The sequence below is a fragment of the Mustelus asterias genome, chromosome 5 (assembly GCF_964213995.1).
Source record: "Mustelus asterias chromosome 5, sMusAst1.hap1.1, whole genome shotgun sequence".
Taxonomy (NCBI): domain Eukaryota; kingdom Metazoa; phylum Chordata; class Chondrichthyes; order Carcharhiniformes; family Triakidae; genus Mustelus; species Mustelus asterias.
The window spans coordinates 140,563,279-140,578,161 of NC_135805.1; the positions used below are offsets into that span (position 1 = coordinate 140,563,279).

The window sequence follows — 14,883 nt, forward strand, 5'->3', positions numbered from 1 at the left end:
CGATAGTCACAGGTGAGGTGTCTGAAGATTGGAGGGTGGCAAATGTTGTGCCTTTGTTTAAGAAGGGCTGCAGGGAAAAGCCTGGGAACTACAGGCCAGTGAGCCTCACATTTGTAGTGGGTAAGTTGTTGGAAGGTATTTTGAGAGACAGGATCTACAGGCATTTAGCAACACAAGGACTGATTAGGGACAGTCAGCATGGCTTTGAGAGTGGAAAATCATGTGTCTCAAATTTGATCGAGTTTTTTGAAGGGTAACCAAGAAGGTAGATGAGGGCAGTGCAGTTGATGTTGTCTATGTGGACTTTAGCAAGGCCTTTGACAAGGTACTGCATAGTAGGTTGTTGCATAAGGTTAAATCTCTCGGGATCCAGAGTGAGGTAGCTAAATGGATACAAAATTGGCTTGATGACAGAATGTGGAAATGCCGGCATTGGACTGGGGTAAACTGTGGCACCGGGGGAGGCTTGGTTGCTGCTGGTGGTGATGCCGAGTTTCTCAAGTTGATGACAGAAGTCAGAGCGTGGTTGTAGAGGGTTGTTTTTCAAACTGGAGGCCTGTGACCAGGGATCATAGAATCATAGGATCAGTGCTGGGTCCACTGTTATTTGTCATTTATATTAATAATTTGGATGAGAATATAGGAGGCATGCTTAGTAAGTTTGCAGATGACACCAAGATTGGTGGCATAGTGGGTAGTGAAGAAAGTTATCTCGGATTGCAACGGGACCTTGATCAATTGGGCCAGTGGGCTGACGCATGGCAGATGGAGTTTAATTTAGACAAATGCGACGTGATGCATTTTGGTAGATTGAACCAAGGCAGGACTTACTCAGTTAATGGTAGGGCGCTGGGGAGAGTTACAGAACAAAGAGATCTAGGGTACAGGTTCATAGCTCCTTGAAAGTGGAGTCACAGGTGGACAGAGTGGTGAAGAAGGCATTCAGCATGCTTGGTTTCATTGGTCAGAACATTGAATACAGGAGTTGGGATATCTTTTTGAAGTTGTACAAGACATTGGTAAGGCCACACTTGGAATACTGTGTACAGTTCTGGTCACCCTATTATAGAAAGGATATTATTATACTAGAAAGAGTGCAGAAAAGATTTACTAGGATGCTACCAGGACTTGATGGATTGAGCAATAAGGAGAGGCTGGAGACTGGGACTTTTTTCTCTGGAGCGTAGGAGGCTGAGGGGTGATCTTATAGAGATCTATAAAGTAATGAAGGGCACAGATCAGCTAGATAGTCAATATCTTTTCCCAAAGGCAGGGGAGTCTAAAACTAGAGGGCATAGGTTTAAGGTGAGAGGGGAGAGATACAAAAGTGTCCAGAGAGGCAGTTTTTTCACACGGGGTGGTGAGTGTCTGGAACAAGCTGCCAGAGGTAGTAGTAGAGGAGGGTATAATTTTGTCTTTTAAAAAGCGTTTAGACAGTTACATGGGTAAGATGGGTGTAGAGGGATATGGACCAAATGCGGGCAATTGGGATTAGCTTCGGGGTTTTTTAAAAAAAGGGCTGCATGGACAAGTTGGACCGAAGGAACTGTTTGCATGCTGTAAACCTCTTATGACTTTATGACTCTAATTCCACTGACAGATTAGGGATCATTTATCAAAACAAGCTTTATTCATAATACAGTTTAAGTATAACTCTAACAAAATAAAGCAGCTTACCTCCTAACAGTTGACCAATCTTTAAACGTGAAAAGGAACAACACCAATTTCTAACTTATCACCATTGAATTTCAAAGAAGCAACAGTCTTCCTCTAGACTTAAAACCCACTATAAATATAGCAATCACAAATATACTTGCTATAATAAGTGTAGACAGCCTTGGAGTTTTTAGAGAGATATAGAACTTTCAGAAGCCTTCCAAAACTCTCTAATTCAACCATGACAGCCAGGTGGACTCTGCAAGAGTGATGGGGCAGTGCCAACGAGGTGGGGGTATAAAGGAGGTGGAGTGTGAGAGGTGTCATAAGGGGGACCCACTGGGAGGACCCTGTTGCTGGCGATCTGTTTGGGAGGCGGGTGGGGAAACATGCCTACAATATGGCAGGGGTGGGGTGTTCCGGATGTTCATGGGGGAGGGAGGAGTGTCTTCAGTTTAACTTTGAGATCGGGGGGCCCTTTAGAAACGGAGCCTGGTCTCTGTGAAGCCAGACTTGCTGGCATGTTTAGGCCCGCCCCTCAGAACCAGTGCCAAACTCGCCCCCCTCTCCCAAAAAATGACTGTGGGGGAAGATCGTAATTTTATTTGCACCAATGAATCACACTAGTTCTTTCACACAAAATGACAGTTGGGGCACGATCTTACAAACAATGTGGGAAGATCGGGCAGGAGGTTAAAAAATCAGAAATGTGCCCGGTTTTTCGCCTCCCTCAATCGGGTTGCGGACGAAATTGGCTTTGTGCCACGCTTAACATGTCATTAATAAGTCTCAGATGCTGTTGCAGGGTTTTCTCAGAGGCTTACTAATGCTGAAACTTCAGCTAATACAAAGACTCGCGAAATCAGTATCTTGGTTAAAGACGTATCTTTGTTTGATCAACGATCACTGGGAGAGATAGCGTTGGCCAGTCCAACACACCTCTAGACAAGAAGGCCCTATTCCAATGCCACTCTGAAGTTACAATACATCAGACAGGACAATTAATACATTTTCAAGTTTGCTTTTCCTGCCTCCCATTAGTTATGAATCAGTCATCATTAGTACAAATCAATCATTAACAGTTGTCATATACCTTGGCCAATTACGTTTTACTCTGACTTGATGAGATTTCATCGGACCGTAGGATCCGGATGTTTCTTCCCCCGTCGCTTGGCAACTGCTGATGCTTAGCCATAGGGTTCAAAGGTACTGTTCTAATCAACTCTCAATTACGTCAAATGTTCGAGCCAGACAATTGATAGTCCCATGTCTTATCAGTTAAATTAAACCGCTCTATTCATACCATGGCTTTGGGAACCCATATTGTCCATAACCTATGCTGATAAGAATATACACATTCTGTGGTTTCATTGTTCCAAAGAATGTGGTTCATCTCACTAAGTCTTCATCCCATCATGCCCTTTGAGCAGCCTGCTTTTGGCTAAATAGCACAGACCATTTTAAAAATACATCTGAAATACATTTTTAAATCCAAAATACGTGTCTAAATCAGAAATACTTGTTCAAATCTCTTGTTTAAATCTCTTACTGTGATTGTGTCTTTATGCAGACAGTACCCCTGTTAGTCTGTAAGTCTGATCGAGTTATTTCAGTTAGTGTGAGTAGTTTCATCAGTCTTAAATCCCTGATTATTTGAAATTTCTCTAACAGATACTAACATCCAGGCTCATTTACCTTAACCACCTCTCAGCTTGAGGTTCTCCCAGCAAGAATCACAGCTGGTCTCAACCAGCAGAGACCAGACGTGATGGCCCCAACGGGGGTATCGGAGGCCTTTGAAACTACCCGGGTGGTCAGAGGCAGGGCTGGACAGCACCCTTGGGGCAGTGCCTGCCTGGTACCATGGCACTGCCCACCAGATATCAAAACTGTGCCTGGGGCAGTGCCTGAGTGGAAGCAGAGCCTGTGGAGTGGAACTATGTAAGAGTTTTAACAACACCAGGTTAAAGTCCAACAGGTTTATTTGGTAGCAAATACCATTAGCTTTTGGAGCGCTGCTCCTTCGTCAGATGGAGTGGAAATCACATTCCACATCATGAGTGGAACTATGACAGAGGGAGGGAATGGGAGCTCCGCAGGGATGGGAGGGAGGGAATTTTGCTGCGGCAGGAGGGAAGGGGGGTATCTCTGCCGGGAGGGAGGGAATGGGTGAACTCTGCTGGGGTGGGAAGGAAGGGGGAAAGTTGGTTGGGAAGAACGGGGGAACTCTGTGGGGGTGGGTGGGAGGGAAGGGGAGGGATCTCTGCCGGGGGGGGGGGGGGGGGGGGGGAGGGAAGGGGTGGCTCTCTGCTGGGGTGTTTGGGGGAGCAAAGCAAGGGGTTCTCTGCCAGGGTGAGGGGGAGGGACGGTGGGGGAGGGGGGGTGCTCTGCCGAAGTGAGGGGGAACAGATGGGGGAATTTCTGCTGAGGGGGCAATCAGGGTGGAAGATCAGGGTGCCCCTAGAGATCAGCAGCCAGGCTCCATCCACCACCCCCACCCCCCACCGAAGCACTTTTTTTTGCACAAGATGCCATAAGATTGTATTTTCAAACTCACCCAAATAAAACAAGTTTGAAACTCTCCCATTTTCTCACTTGATCAGCACTCAAAATGTTTTTTTTATTAAGATTTCGCCCTTGTCATTGTTTGGGAAAATTCCACCTATGACTCTAACAAGTTGTTTGATCAATCAGTCAAGTTGTTGCGATATATAGCCTGTGTTTTTGGCATCAGTATCACAGCCTAGCAGAGTTGACTTGTCAACCAGTCAGCACCCTTTTCTCCTGTAATACAAGTTGTGATCATTTGAAATTTGGTATTCTTATGTTTGTCCTGATGGTTGCAAGACAAATGCTTTGAAAATATTCAAAGTTTTGGAATATTCAAGTTTTGTACCAGCAAGTGACAAAATAATCTCTAGTTAATCAAATGAAGAAATATATGGTTCATACTATTAAATATCTTCCTGGAAATTATGATAAAATATGGAGAAATTATTTTTTGTTTCTTATTAAAGGTATAAGGTAAATATAAAATGGAAAGCCACATCCTTCAAAAACAGGCTAATGTGTCTTGGTATGCCTAAAATTTACAGCCATTTAGGGAGTGAAATGGTTTTGGTAACACAATGTGTGAAATTGAAAAAAATCCTGTTTTGAAGTTTAAAAAAATCAGACAGGAAATAAACTGAGTTGCTAATTCACAACTTTGTACTTGTGTCCAAAACTCAACATAGTGAATGATTTTAACATATTTGGCTAACAAATTATTCTCTCAGAACTGACAGGTACATAGTTAATCCTGAAATTAGGAAACTTTCAGAAAATATTGGGTGACAAATTTAAGGGTGGTTTTGTGAAGGTCTTGTACCATAATGGTGAACAATGATTACAAGTTATTTATTTGTGCAGTTGACTTGCTGCATACGTTTTTTTCTGTAATGTGAGTCTCCACTACGAGTTCGCCATTACTGCAGTATTGCAAAGTACTCATTTCTGTTTGCCATTATTTCCCCCCTCCATTAAAGCTTAGCTTTCTTTTATTTGGGAGAGGAAACAGAAAAAAATGTTTTTTTTATCATAATGGCATTGAATATAAGTAACACAGATACAAATGATATAATTTTATTATGTCCAAGCAACAACATGTGGTTTATGAAACTTAGATTTAGGAGAGTGGCCTAATGCTTATTCGGTGCTCACAAATAAGGAGTTTTGAGGCTCACACTGTTCATATCTACCCTTAAATGTCCCCCATAATGCTCCTGTCAATGGGACAACATGCTCTTGGAACGTCCTTCCACCTGTATATTACCCTCTATTTAACTGTGTGTTCGGTAACTTTCATTATCTTATCACATTACAGTGAAAGAAAACATAGTATAAAAACCTTTGAATTGTCCTAATGCTTTATAGAAAGCATTATTAGTAATTACATTTCTCATTAAATCACATAGATAAAACTACCAGTGGCAGATATACAGAATGGGGTTTAGTGGGATTTTGAGTCTTGTATTCATGTCTAAGACCTTCACAACCAACTAACAATTTTCTTACTTGATGTTGAGACTTTTTTCACGGTATTCCCTGTCAAAGTTATGTCCCTTACATAGTTATGTAGATAAACTTCATGTTTCCTTTTGCAAATGACCATTTTCACTTAGATTTGGTATTTTCATATTTATTGATATTATTGATGTTTTTAGGTTATGATTGATGTAAACCGCTTGCACCATCTACATATTTAATTACCATTTATATTCATTTCTTAGGTATCGATTAAATATTCCTTTAGCATCAAGGATACACATTCAGAGGTGAGTGTTTGGAAGTTCATTCTGCTGCTGTAACTTGTGGTGTGTCACAAAAGGCCCAATTTCTTATGTGTATTCTAAAGGTACAGAATACAATATTTAAAGAGCTACACCAAATTGTTTTCTGAACAATCATAGAGTACAGAAGAGGCCTGATGGCCCCTTGCTTCTGCACAGAAAAAATTACACTAAATCTACACTAATCCCACTTTCCACCATTTAGCCCACAGCCTTGAATGTTGTGACATTTCAAATGCTCATCCACGCACTTTTTATAGATTCTGAGGTTTCCCGCCTCAATTACCATCCCAAGCAGTGCATTCCAGACTTCCACCACCCTCTGGATGAAAAAAACCTTTTCTCACATCCCATGTAAACCTCCTGCCCTTCACCTTAAAATTATGCCCCCTCTTTATTGACCCTTCAGCTGAGGGAACAGCTGCTTCCATTCCACCCTGTCGATAACCCTCTTAATCTTATACACCTCAATCAGGTCCTCTTCTGCCTTCTCTGCTCAAAAGAAAACAACCCAAGCTTTTCCTGCCCCTCTTCATAGCTCAAAAGTTCCATCCCAGGCAACATCCAGATGAATCTTATCTGCACCTGCTCCAGTGCAATCACATCCTTCCTACAGTGAGGTGATCAGAACTCCACTCCTAACCAAAGTTTTGTACAGCTTCAACATAGTCTCCCTGCTCTTACAACCTATGCCACAACTGATGAAGGCAAGTGCCCTATGTGCCTTCTTAATTACTCTTTTAACCTGTCCTGTTGCCTCCAGGGATTTGTGGGTAAGCTTCCCAAGATTCCCCCGTTCCTTTGAGCTTCCTTGTGTCTTGCCATTTATTGAGTACTCTTTGTCTTGTTACTATCACTGAAGCATTGTGCTTAGAAGGGTGGAGATTGGCTGACAGCTCACCAAGGCAAGGCTCCCAAGAGCGGATGAAAGTCCCTCTACTGCCAATCAGACCTCAACTGATGTGAAATGGTAGTGGACTTCTGAGAATCGGCGGGAACAGTTTATGCACAGACTCTCTGGATGGCGAATGCTTGCCTGAAAATTTTGCTCTTTGAAACACTGAAGATCAAGACAATAGTCCCATCAGGCAAACAACAATTATCCAAGATTTAGTGATACTGCAATGAAGGCACTCAGATAGAGTCCAGAACAGAGACCATGTTTCTGATAGGTGCAAGGGGACCCTCATGCAGCAGACTCCAAAGTGAGTGGGAGTAATTTATAAAGGAGGTGTATGCCTTGGCTTAGTCCTGAGAACATTGCAGCCGTGCTGCAAACAGTATAATGACCTTAGATGCAATGGTCAAGGCTAGTGAATATATTCTGAAATAGCATCACATACTCCCACACCACGAACCTCTGTAGCTACTTGGTGTGATTTGGAGATGCCGGCGTTGGACTGGGGTAAACACAGTAAGAAGTTTAACAACACCAGGTTAAAGTCCAACAAGTTTATCAAACCCACGTCACACAGCCATACTCGCTAGCACTCAGATGTGAGTTAGGTGCATTGGCCATGCTACATTGACCCTTGTCCCAGGATGCATGGGTTAGAGGGATTAGCGGGATAAATATGTGGGATTATGGAGATAGGGCCTAGGTGGGATTGATATCGGTGCAAACTCGATGGCCCGAATGGCCTCCTCCTGCACTGTAGGGATTTAATAATTGTCCACCGTCATGAGCACATGGTTTCTTATTCATCTTAAATTCTATCTGTTTTGTCGTCCAGAGAGCTGTCTATTTATTTTTTTTGGCCTATCTTTCCCCATTGTGAGAATATATCTGTACCTGAACTATCTCTTCTTTAAAGGTAGTCCATTTGATCAGAAACCATTTTGCTTGGCAACATTTGATTCTGATTTGCACAGAGTTGTTACAGCACAGATGGAGGCCAGTCAGCCTACCAAGTCCATGCTGGTTCTCGGCAAAGCAACCTAGTCATTGCCATTTCTCCACACCCCATTCCTGTGGCCCTGGAAGTTTATTTCCTCAGGTGCTCATCCAAGCTCCTTTTGAAATTAGTAATCGTCTCCTGCTTAATAGCCAGCGATTTCCAAGTCTGTTATATATTAGGAGTAACTTGTAAAGAGAGACAAATACCTAGATGACTAGATTGCATGTTTGATATGGGCCAAACGCATTCTCAACCCATTGAAATTGATTTTCCCCCTTGTTAATTATTCTTTGGATTGTTCCTTGTCCTTTTCCATAACCAACCTTATGATACAATGTCTTCTCATAAGGTTTACAGGAAAACTAGAGAAAATAGTAGAGGGGAGGAATAACTTGGTGATTAAGGATGAAATCACCTCAATGGTACTAAGATATAACAAGAGATAAGCGAGATGTATAAACTTTGAATAAAATTAAGAATTTATTATCTAGTTCTATGTGTTGTTAGGGGCCTGGACCAGAACCCCAAATTACTTTCGAAAGCCTGACTAGACCCCAAGAATTTTCTGTTTTGTCATAAATGTGAGGATAGGATGCTTTGCTCCAGGAGTGATCCACTGACAAATTAGGGATCTTTTATAGTAAAACAAATTTTATTTAATAGCACAGTTTAAATATAACTCTAACAATTGAAGCAGCTTATCTTTCAATGGTTGAATAATATTTAAAAATGGAAGGAAACGACTTCAGTTTTTAACTCAGCGTTGTTTCAGTTCCAAACAAACAATATTCCTCTTACAGACTTAGTGCCACTTAAGTATAGTAGCATCCATAAATAGACTTGCTATAATGAGTGTAGACAGTCTTGAAGCTTTCAGAAAGAGAAAATGAGTTTCAGAGCAGCTTGTAGAACTGTAGCTTTAAACAAACCCAGCCAGAACTGAAAAGCTGTTTCTCTGCTGCAGACCTAGCTCCTCCCATTAACCATTGACCTACCTCAACCCACAATCCATTCCTTTAATCAAAAACCTCAGGAATTCTTTCTTTGTAAACAAAAGTCCATTAGCTTTTTCTTATGTTATAATTCAGTTCAGAAACTCCAAAGTTTTTTATGAAGTCCACCTGAATTGTAAATTTTGCACTTTGAATTTGGCAAGGGTGAGCATGAGATGTTTCACTTCAGGTATGATTCAACTGACTCACTAAGGAGCTTTTATCAAACAAAATTTATTTAAGTATACAGTTAACATGTATAGAAGGAAAATTAGCAATAACTTTTATCAATTTACAAACAAGAAAAAAAAGCAATCTTGATATTGTATAAACCTTAACAGCTAAACAGTGGTCCAGCCAAACAAATCCCATAAACAAAAGCCCTTGCTACAGGTTTAAGACAGCAAATACGAATGTTCCCGTAATGCTGGAACTTAGTCCTTTGGTTGGATGCTGCAGTTCTCTTGAGAGAGACACCCACAAGCTTAGTCAGAACAGCTTCCTAAAACACCAGAGAGAGACTCTAGTTACTAGCTAGCAAAGCACTAACTGCAGAATTTTCACTCTAGGATGGCCAGAAGCCTTGCTTCCAGTTAGCCAACAGAATTTCCAATACCAGGGAGAGAGAGAGAGAGAAAAACACTTTCCACTTGACAACCAGGACAGCTGCGAACTAAAACAGCAGCTAGCAGCCACACTGAAAGTGACACCTTGAATTCACTATGCAGAAAAGAAAACTGTTCAAAACACACGACCTGCCAACCAGTTGTTCAAAAGGAGCAAATGCAATGAAGTTTATGTCCCTAAAGGAAAGAGGGCAGGTATTAAATGAGTACTTTGCCAAAAGAAACAGCCATGGATGAATAAAAAGGAAAAGAAAAATGCAACTCTGAATAACCTGTGATTTTTAAGTAGATATTTCAGATACAGGCTAGGTACATTCCAACAAGAGGGAACAGCAGATGAATCAAAGCCAGGGCATCTTGGATGATGTGAAAGATAGACAAAAAAGAGACTGTATGTTGCATGGCAGGCAAATTCTTGAAAGTAAAAGTCAGAGTACAGTAAGTTGAAAGGGGAAGTGAAGAGGAAAATAAAGCTGGCAAAGAGAGAATACAAGAATAGAATGGTAATTAGCATAAAAGGGAAACCAAAAGTCTTCCACCATGATCTAAATAGAAAACGGGTCAATGCAGGGTGGGTCCCGTGACAGAGGGTGATATATGTTTGGAATTGCAGAGCAAGGCTAGAATAGTTAATAGGCAGTGTTTACTAAGCAAGAGGACGCTGACCAAATATCAGTAGAAACAGAGATGGTAACGGTAATGGAGTAAAACCTGTTAGGAGAGATTTACAGGAAAGATTGGCTATGCTTAGAGTTGATCATGGTTTACATCCCTGGTAGTTAAAGGAAATAGGAGTGGAGATAGTAAAAGGGACTGCCATAATCTTCCAATCTTCCTTGGGTATGAGGGAGATGTCAGTTGATTGAAAAGTGGAAGAATGACATTGTTCAAAGAGTGTAAGGACATTTCTTGTAACAACAGACTAGTAGGTTTAACATCAGTGGTTTGGTAAGGTTTTAGAAATAATAAGAAAGCATTTGACAATGTACTTCACCAAAATCTGGTTACCAAAACTGATGCTCATTGGATATGACAGTCTGTGTCAACTTGGATAAAATATTGGTTTGAGGACAGAAAATAGCAAGACATGGTAAAAGGTTATTTTTTAGGCTGGAGGATGGGAGACTGCATTGTTCTTCAAGGTTCAATGTTACGGCCAATGCTTTTTTGATATATGTAAATGACTTGGATATTCGAACACATAAAATTTCAAGTTTGCCAATTATGTCAAACTTGGAGGTGTGACAGACAAGGAGGATGGTATCAAATCAACTGCAATAAGGCATAGATATGCTAGCAGAGCAGGAGGACATTGATGGGAAGGGGAAAAAATGGGGTTATAGAATGGGAGTCTGAGAGAAAATTATCTTAAAAGTAAATTAAAATACCTGTATGGTAATGAATACACAAGCCCGAATTTTCACAAAGCCCGGAGGGCTCTGAGCTTTAGCCAAAATGGTACCAGAACCCAGAAATGGAAGTCCTGCCCTGTAGCTCGCACCCACCATTTTTTGCTGAAGGGGTTCGTGGCAGTGGACAGGTGGAATGTATTTCATACATCTGTGATTCACAGAGGTAGCAGCAGCACATTTAGAAGTACTGTAGAAGGGTCATATGGATTCAAAACGTTAACTCTGTTTCTCTCTCCACAGATGTTGCCAGACCTGCTGAGTTTATCCAGCATTTCCTGTTTTTATTTCAGATTTCCAGCATCCGCAGCATTTTGCTTTCATTTGAAAGTACAGCTGCCTTCAAACAAAAGCAATTTTGGCCACTCAGGCTTCTGAACCACAATTCATGGGCTTTATGAATTTGATTGGAAATTATTTGGAGATGTCAGGTACCCCTTTGGGATTGTTAAGAATAGATTTGAATGTGCGTAAAAAGTGGATAATATCTGTGGAACTGTTGTCAAGCTGTCAAGGTATTTAAATCCCTGGCCCTTTAAATTTTGATGAAAATTAACAAGTCAGTCTGTGCTGGGTGGGGGGGGGGGGGGGGGGCGGGCGGGAATCAATGCTCGCATTTTCAAGATATTTGTTGACATCAGCCTGAGTGCTATCATTATCATATTATTTCTACTTGACTGCTTCCATAACCTATCATTGTTACAGTGGGATGTTTGTAAATTCACACAGCTCCAAGGGGTTATAAAGTGATCCGTTGTCTTTGGTGTGGAGCAACAATTACAGATGTTTGTGTTTAAGATGGGATTAAGTGCTTGAGGAAATTAAATCTATTGGATGGGCTTTTATCAGTGAGGTTTTTTTTAATATAATGGGTGGAATTTTACCATCCCACCCTCCATGGAATCAAAGTGGGCGGGACATGGACTATGCAAAGGTTCGTTGACCTTGGGCAGGGTTTTCCAGTCTTGGGGCGAGCGTGGCCGGAAAATCCCGCCCTACATCAGTGAAAGATACTTAGAACTTTATTTTATTTCATTTCACCATGGTTCCTGAGGCATGTCCATAGTGGGTACTGGGTGAAAGGGTGGTGAATGGGGGGATGGGTTGACATGAGATGGTATTAAGTTGACTTAGGGGCTATAAAGGGGGTGAGTTTGTCAATAAGCTGGCATGGAAGGTAAAAGAGGTCATGGGGGATGGGTAGAGAGAATAGATTGTTGTGGAGGGCTTGGAGGTGGGTATAAGGGCATATGTTGGCATGGATGGTATGAGTGACATGGGTGTGAGTGGAGGGACATGAGGTGCAAAAGTTGGCATGGATGGGGTTTGGGGAGTTGGGTGTGTGAAGTGAGGACTAATGGGGCTGTTTTCTGTTATATTGTTATAATTGTGACAGTGTCCCAGAGTAGCAAGATGGGTCTGTTAAGCAGCCCACCTCTGCACACAGTAGCCCTTATGGCTGCCTCCACATTGCTGTCGGCCTGACTCCAGTTAATGCTGCCAGATTGAAAATCTGTTGGGTGGGGCAGTTTATCCCAAGTCGGTTGTGTGGAATGGGGAATTTCCTGAATCTGTGTACCTGGGGGTGGGTGGGTGGGTGGGTGCGTGCAGCAATTGTGCATTGGGAAGAACCAGGTATTGTAGTAATTACTGATTTTCTGTAGTTGAAATTTAGCATTGCAGAATATAACATATTTAGAAAAGACATGGGTAAAATGGGAAGGTGAAATAGCAATATTCTTCAGGGTAACATATTAGCAGTAGAAAAAAGAAATGTAACTATTGGCAAGACAAAGGTAAAATCTATGTGGATAGAGATGAAAGATAATAGAGGATCCATCATGCTAAAGGGTACAGTCACAGATCACCTAATAATGGAAGGGAGGTGGAAGAAGAACAAAGCAGAGAAATTATTATGTTTTTATACAACTTTCTAATCAAAAGGGATTTCAACTATGCTAATGTTAATTGAATAGAATAAATAGGTAAAGTGGATAAGGAAAGGGGAGTTCCTACTGTTTGTACAGGAAATGAAGTACAGCAGATAGGAAAAAGTTAATCTGGGAAATATGAATCATCATATTTGCTTTAGGATGATGATGGAGAAGGGCATGAGTATGACAAAAACTGTTAAAGGATTGGAGAAAAGCTGATTTAAAGGAGCTGAGAATAAAACTTGGGGAAAACAAAATGGGCAAATATATTGGCAAACAATGAGTACAACAATGAGAAACATTTGAAATTGTTCAGCAGAGTGCCTGAAAAATACAATGTGCTTAAAGGAAAGTATACACGAAACACTAATGGAACTGCATGATGAATAATGATATCAAGGAACAACTGAGAGTCCGGTTGGAGGCATACGTTAAATACACAGCCAATAGAGAAGTGAACACAAAGATTAGGAGAGAAGTAAAATAAAAGGAAAGACATATGACTGTGAAACTCAATTATCAAGGAAAATAAAACAAATTAGTAATATATTTTACATCGGTAAAACAAAGAAGACTGTGTTGAGAATTAGATCATTAAAGGATAGCCAGAATAATACTGCAGGTAATAACACGAAGAGACTAGAAATAGTAATTATTTTATTTTGCTATTTATTTGATTTGATTTATTATTGTCACATGTATACAGTGAAAAGTATTGTTTCTTTCCTGATATACATACAACGCATACCGTTCATAGAGAAGGAAAGGGGAGAGTGCAGAATGTAGTGTTACAGTCAAAGTTAGGATGTAGAGAAAGATCAACTTAGTGCGAGATAGGTCCATTCAAAAGCCTGATGGCAGCAGGGAAGAAGCTGTTCTTGAGTCGGTTGGTACGTGACCTAAGACTTTTGTATCTTTTTCCAGACGGAAGAAGGTGGAAGAGAGAATGTCCATGGTGCGTGGGGTCTTTAATTATGCTGGCGGCTGTTCCGAGGCTGCGGGAAGTGTAGACAGAGTCAATGGATGGGAGGCTGGTTTGCGCTATGGACTGGGCTTAGTCATGACGTTGAATGATGAGATGAGTAATGATATACGTGCATTTAAAATAAAAATGGGCTGTATTGAATAAACTAAAACTCAGAGGATAAAACCCCTGGTCCAGATGGATTGCATCCAGTATTTCAAAAGAATCAGGGGAAGAGATTGGCAGCATGACTACTCATTTAATAATTGTTAGAAAAAGGGTGTGGTGGCTGAAATCTGGTTGAATAGCTAATGTAATTCCTATATTTCTGTAGGGGCTCGGAACATGTCCAGGGGATTATAGACCAATCAATTTGACATAAGTGATAGGAAAAATAATGGAATCCTTACTCAAGGAGTAAATAGAAGAACATCTAGAAATTAGAATGATGATAAACAGCATGGATTTCAAAATGACATATCTTGCTGCTTCAACCTTTTTTGAAGACCTAACCGAGACAATAGACAATGGTAATGTAGTAACTATAATTTATCTGTATTTTCAAAAAGCCTTTGATAAGGTACCCCATAATAGACTAATGAATACGATCAGACTGTGGAGTCAGGGCAAGTGGCAGAAAGGATTGCTAGCTGGGTTCAAGTCAGAAAGCAGAGAATGGGAGTAAAGGGTAGTTGTTCAGAGTAGCAGAAGTTGGGAAAAGGTGTTCCACAAGGATCAGTGCTGGGACCACTGCTGTTCACAATTTACATTAACAATTTAGACCTTGGAATCAAAAACACAACATTTCTAACCTTTTGCATAGCACCAAATTTGGAGGGATGGGGGTGTGGGAGAATTGTCAATAATGAGGAGGACTATACTAGATTACAGGAGGTCATTAATAAACTTGCAGAATTGGCAAATAATTGGCAAATGAAGTTCAATGTAGATAAATGTAAGGTACAAATCGGTAGGAAGAATAGGGAGATTACTTATTACTTGATATACAGAAGTTTTAACTAACTTTTAATAAGAATCATTCCACTTCATGTTTGCCCATCTTTTTTAGACTC

General features: G+C 40.9%; 1 protein-coding gene across 4 annotated transcripts in view; it reads left to right on the top strand.

The window, feature by feature from the left end:
- disc1 (DISC1 scaffold protein) overlaps positions 1-14,883 on the top strand; it is a 94,982-nt gene that overhangs the window by 63,135 nt on the left and 16,964 nt on the right. For 3 of the 4 annotated variants that reach the window (XM_078213410.1, XM_078213413.1, XM_078213412.1), the window contains one exon: positions 5,928-5,972. The exons of the other annotated variant lie outside the window; for it this stretch is intronic. In XM_078213410.1, the coding sequence (XP_078069536.1) occupies positions 5,928-5,972 (45 nt within the window). The remainder of the gene's footprint in view (positions 1-5,927; positions 5,973-14,883) is intronic. 4 annotated transcript variants of the gene reach the window in all.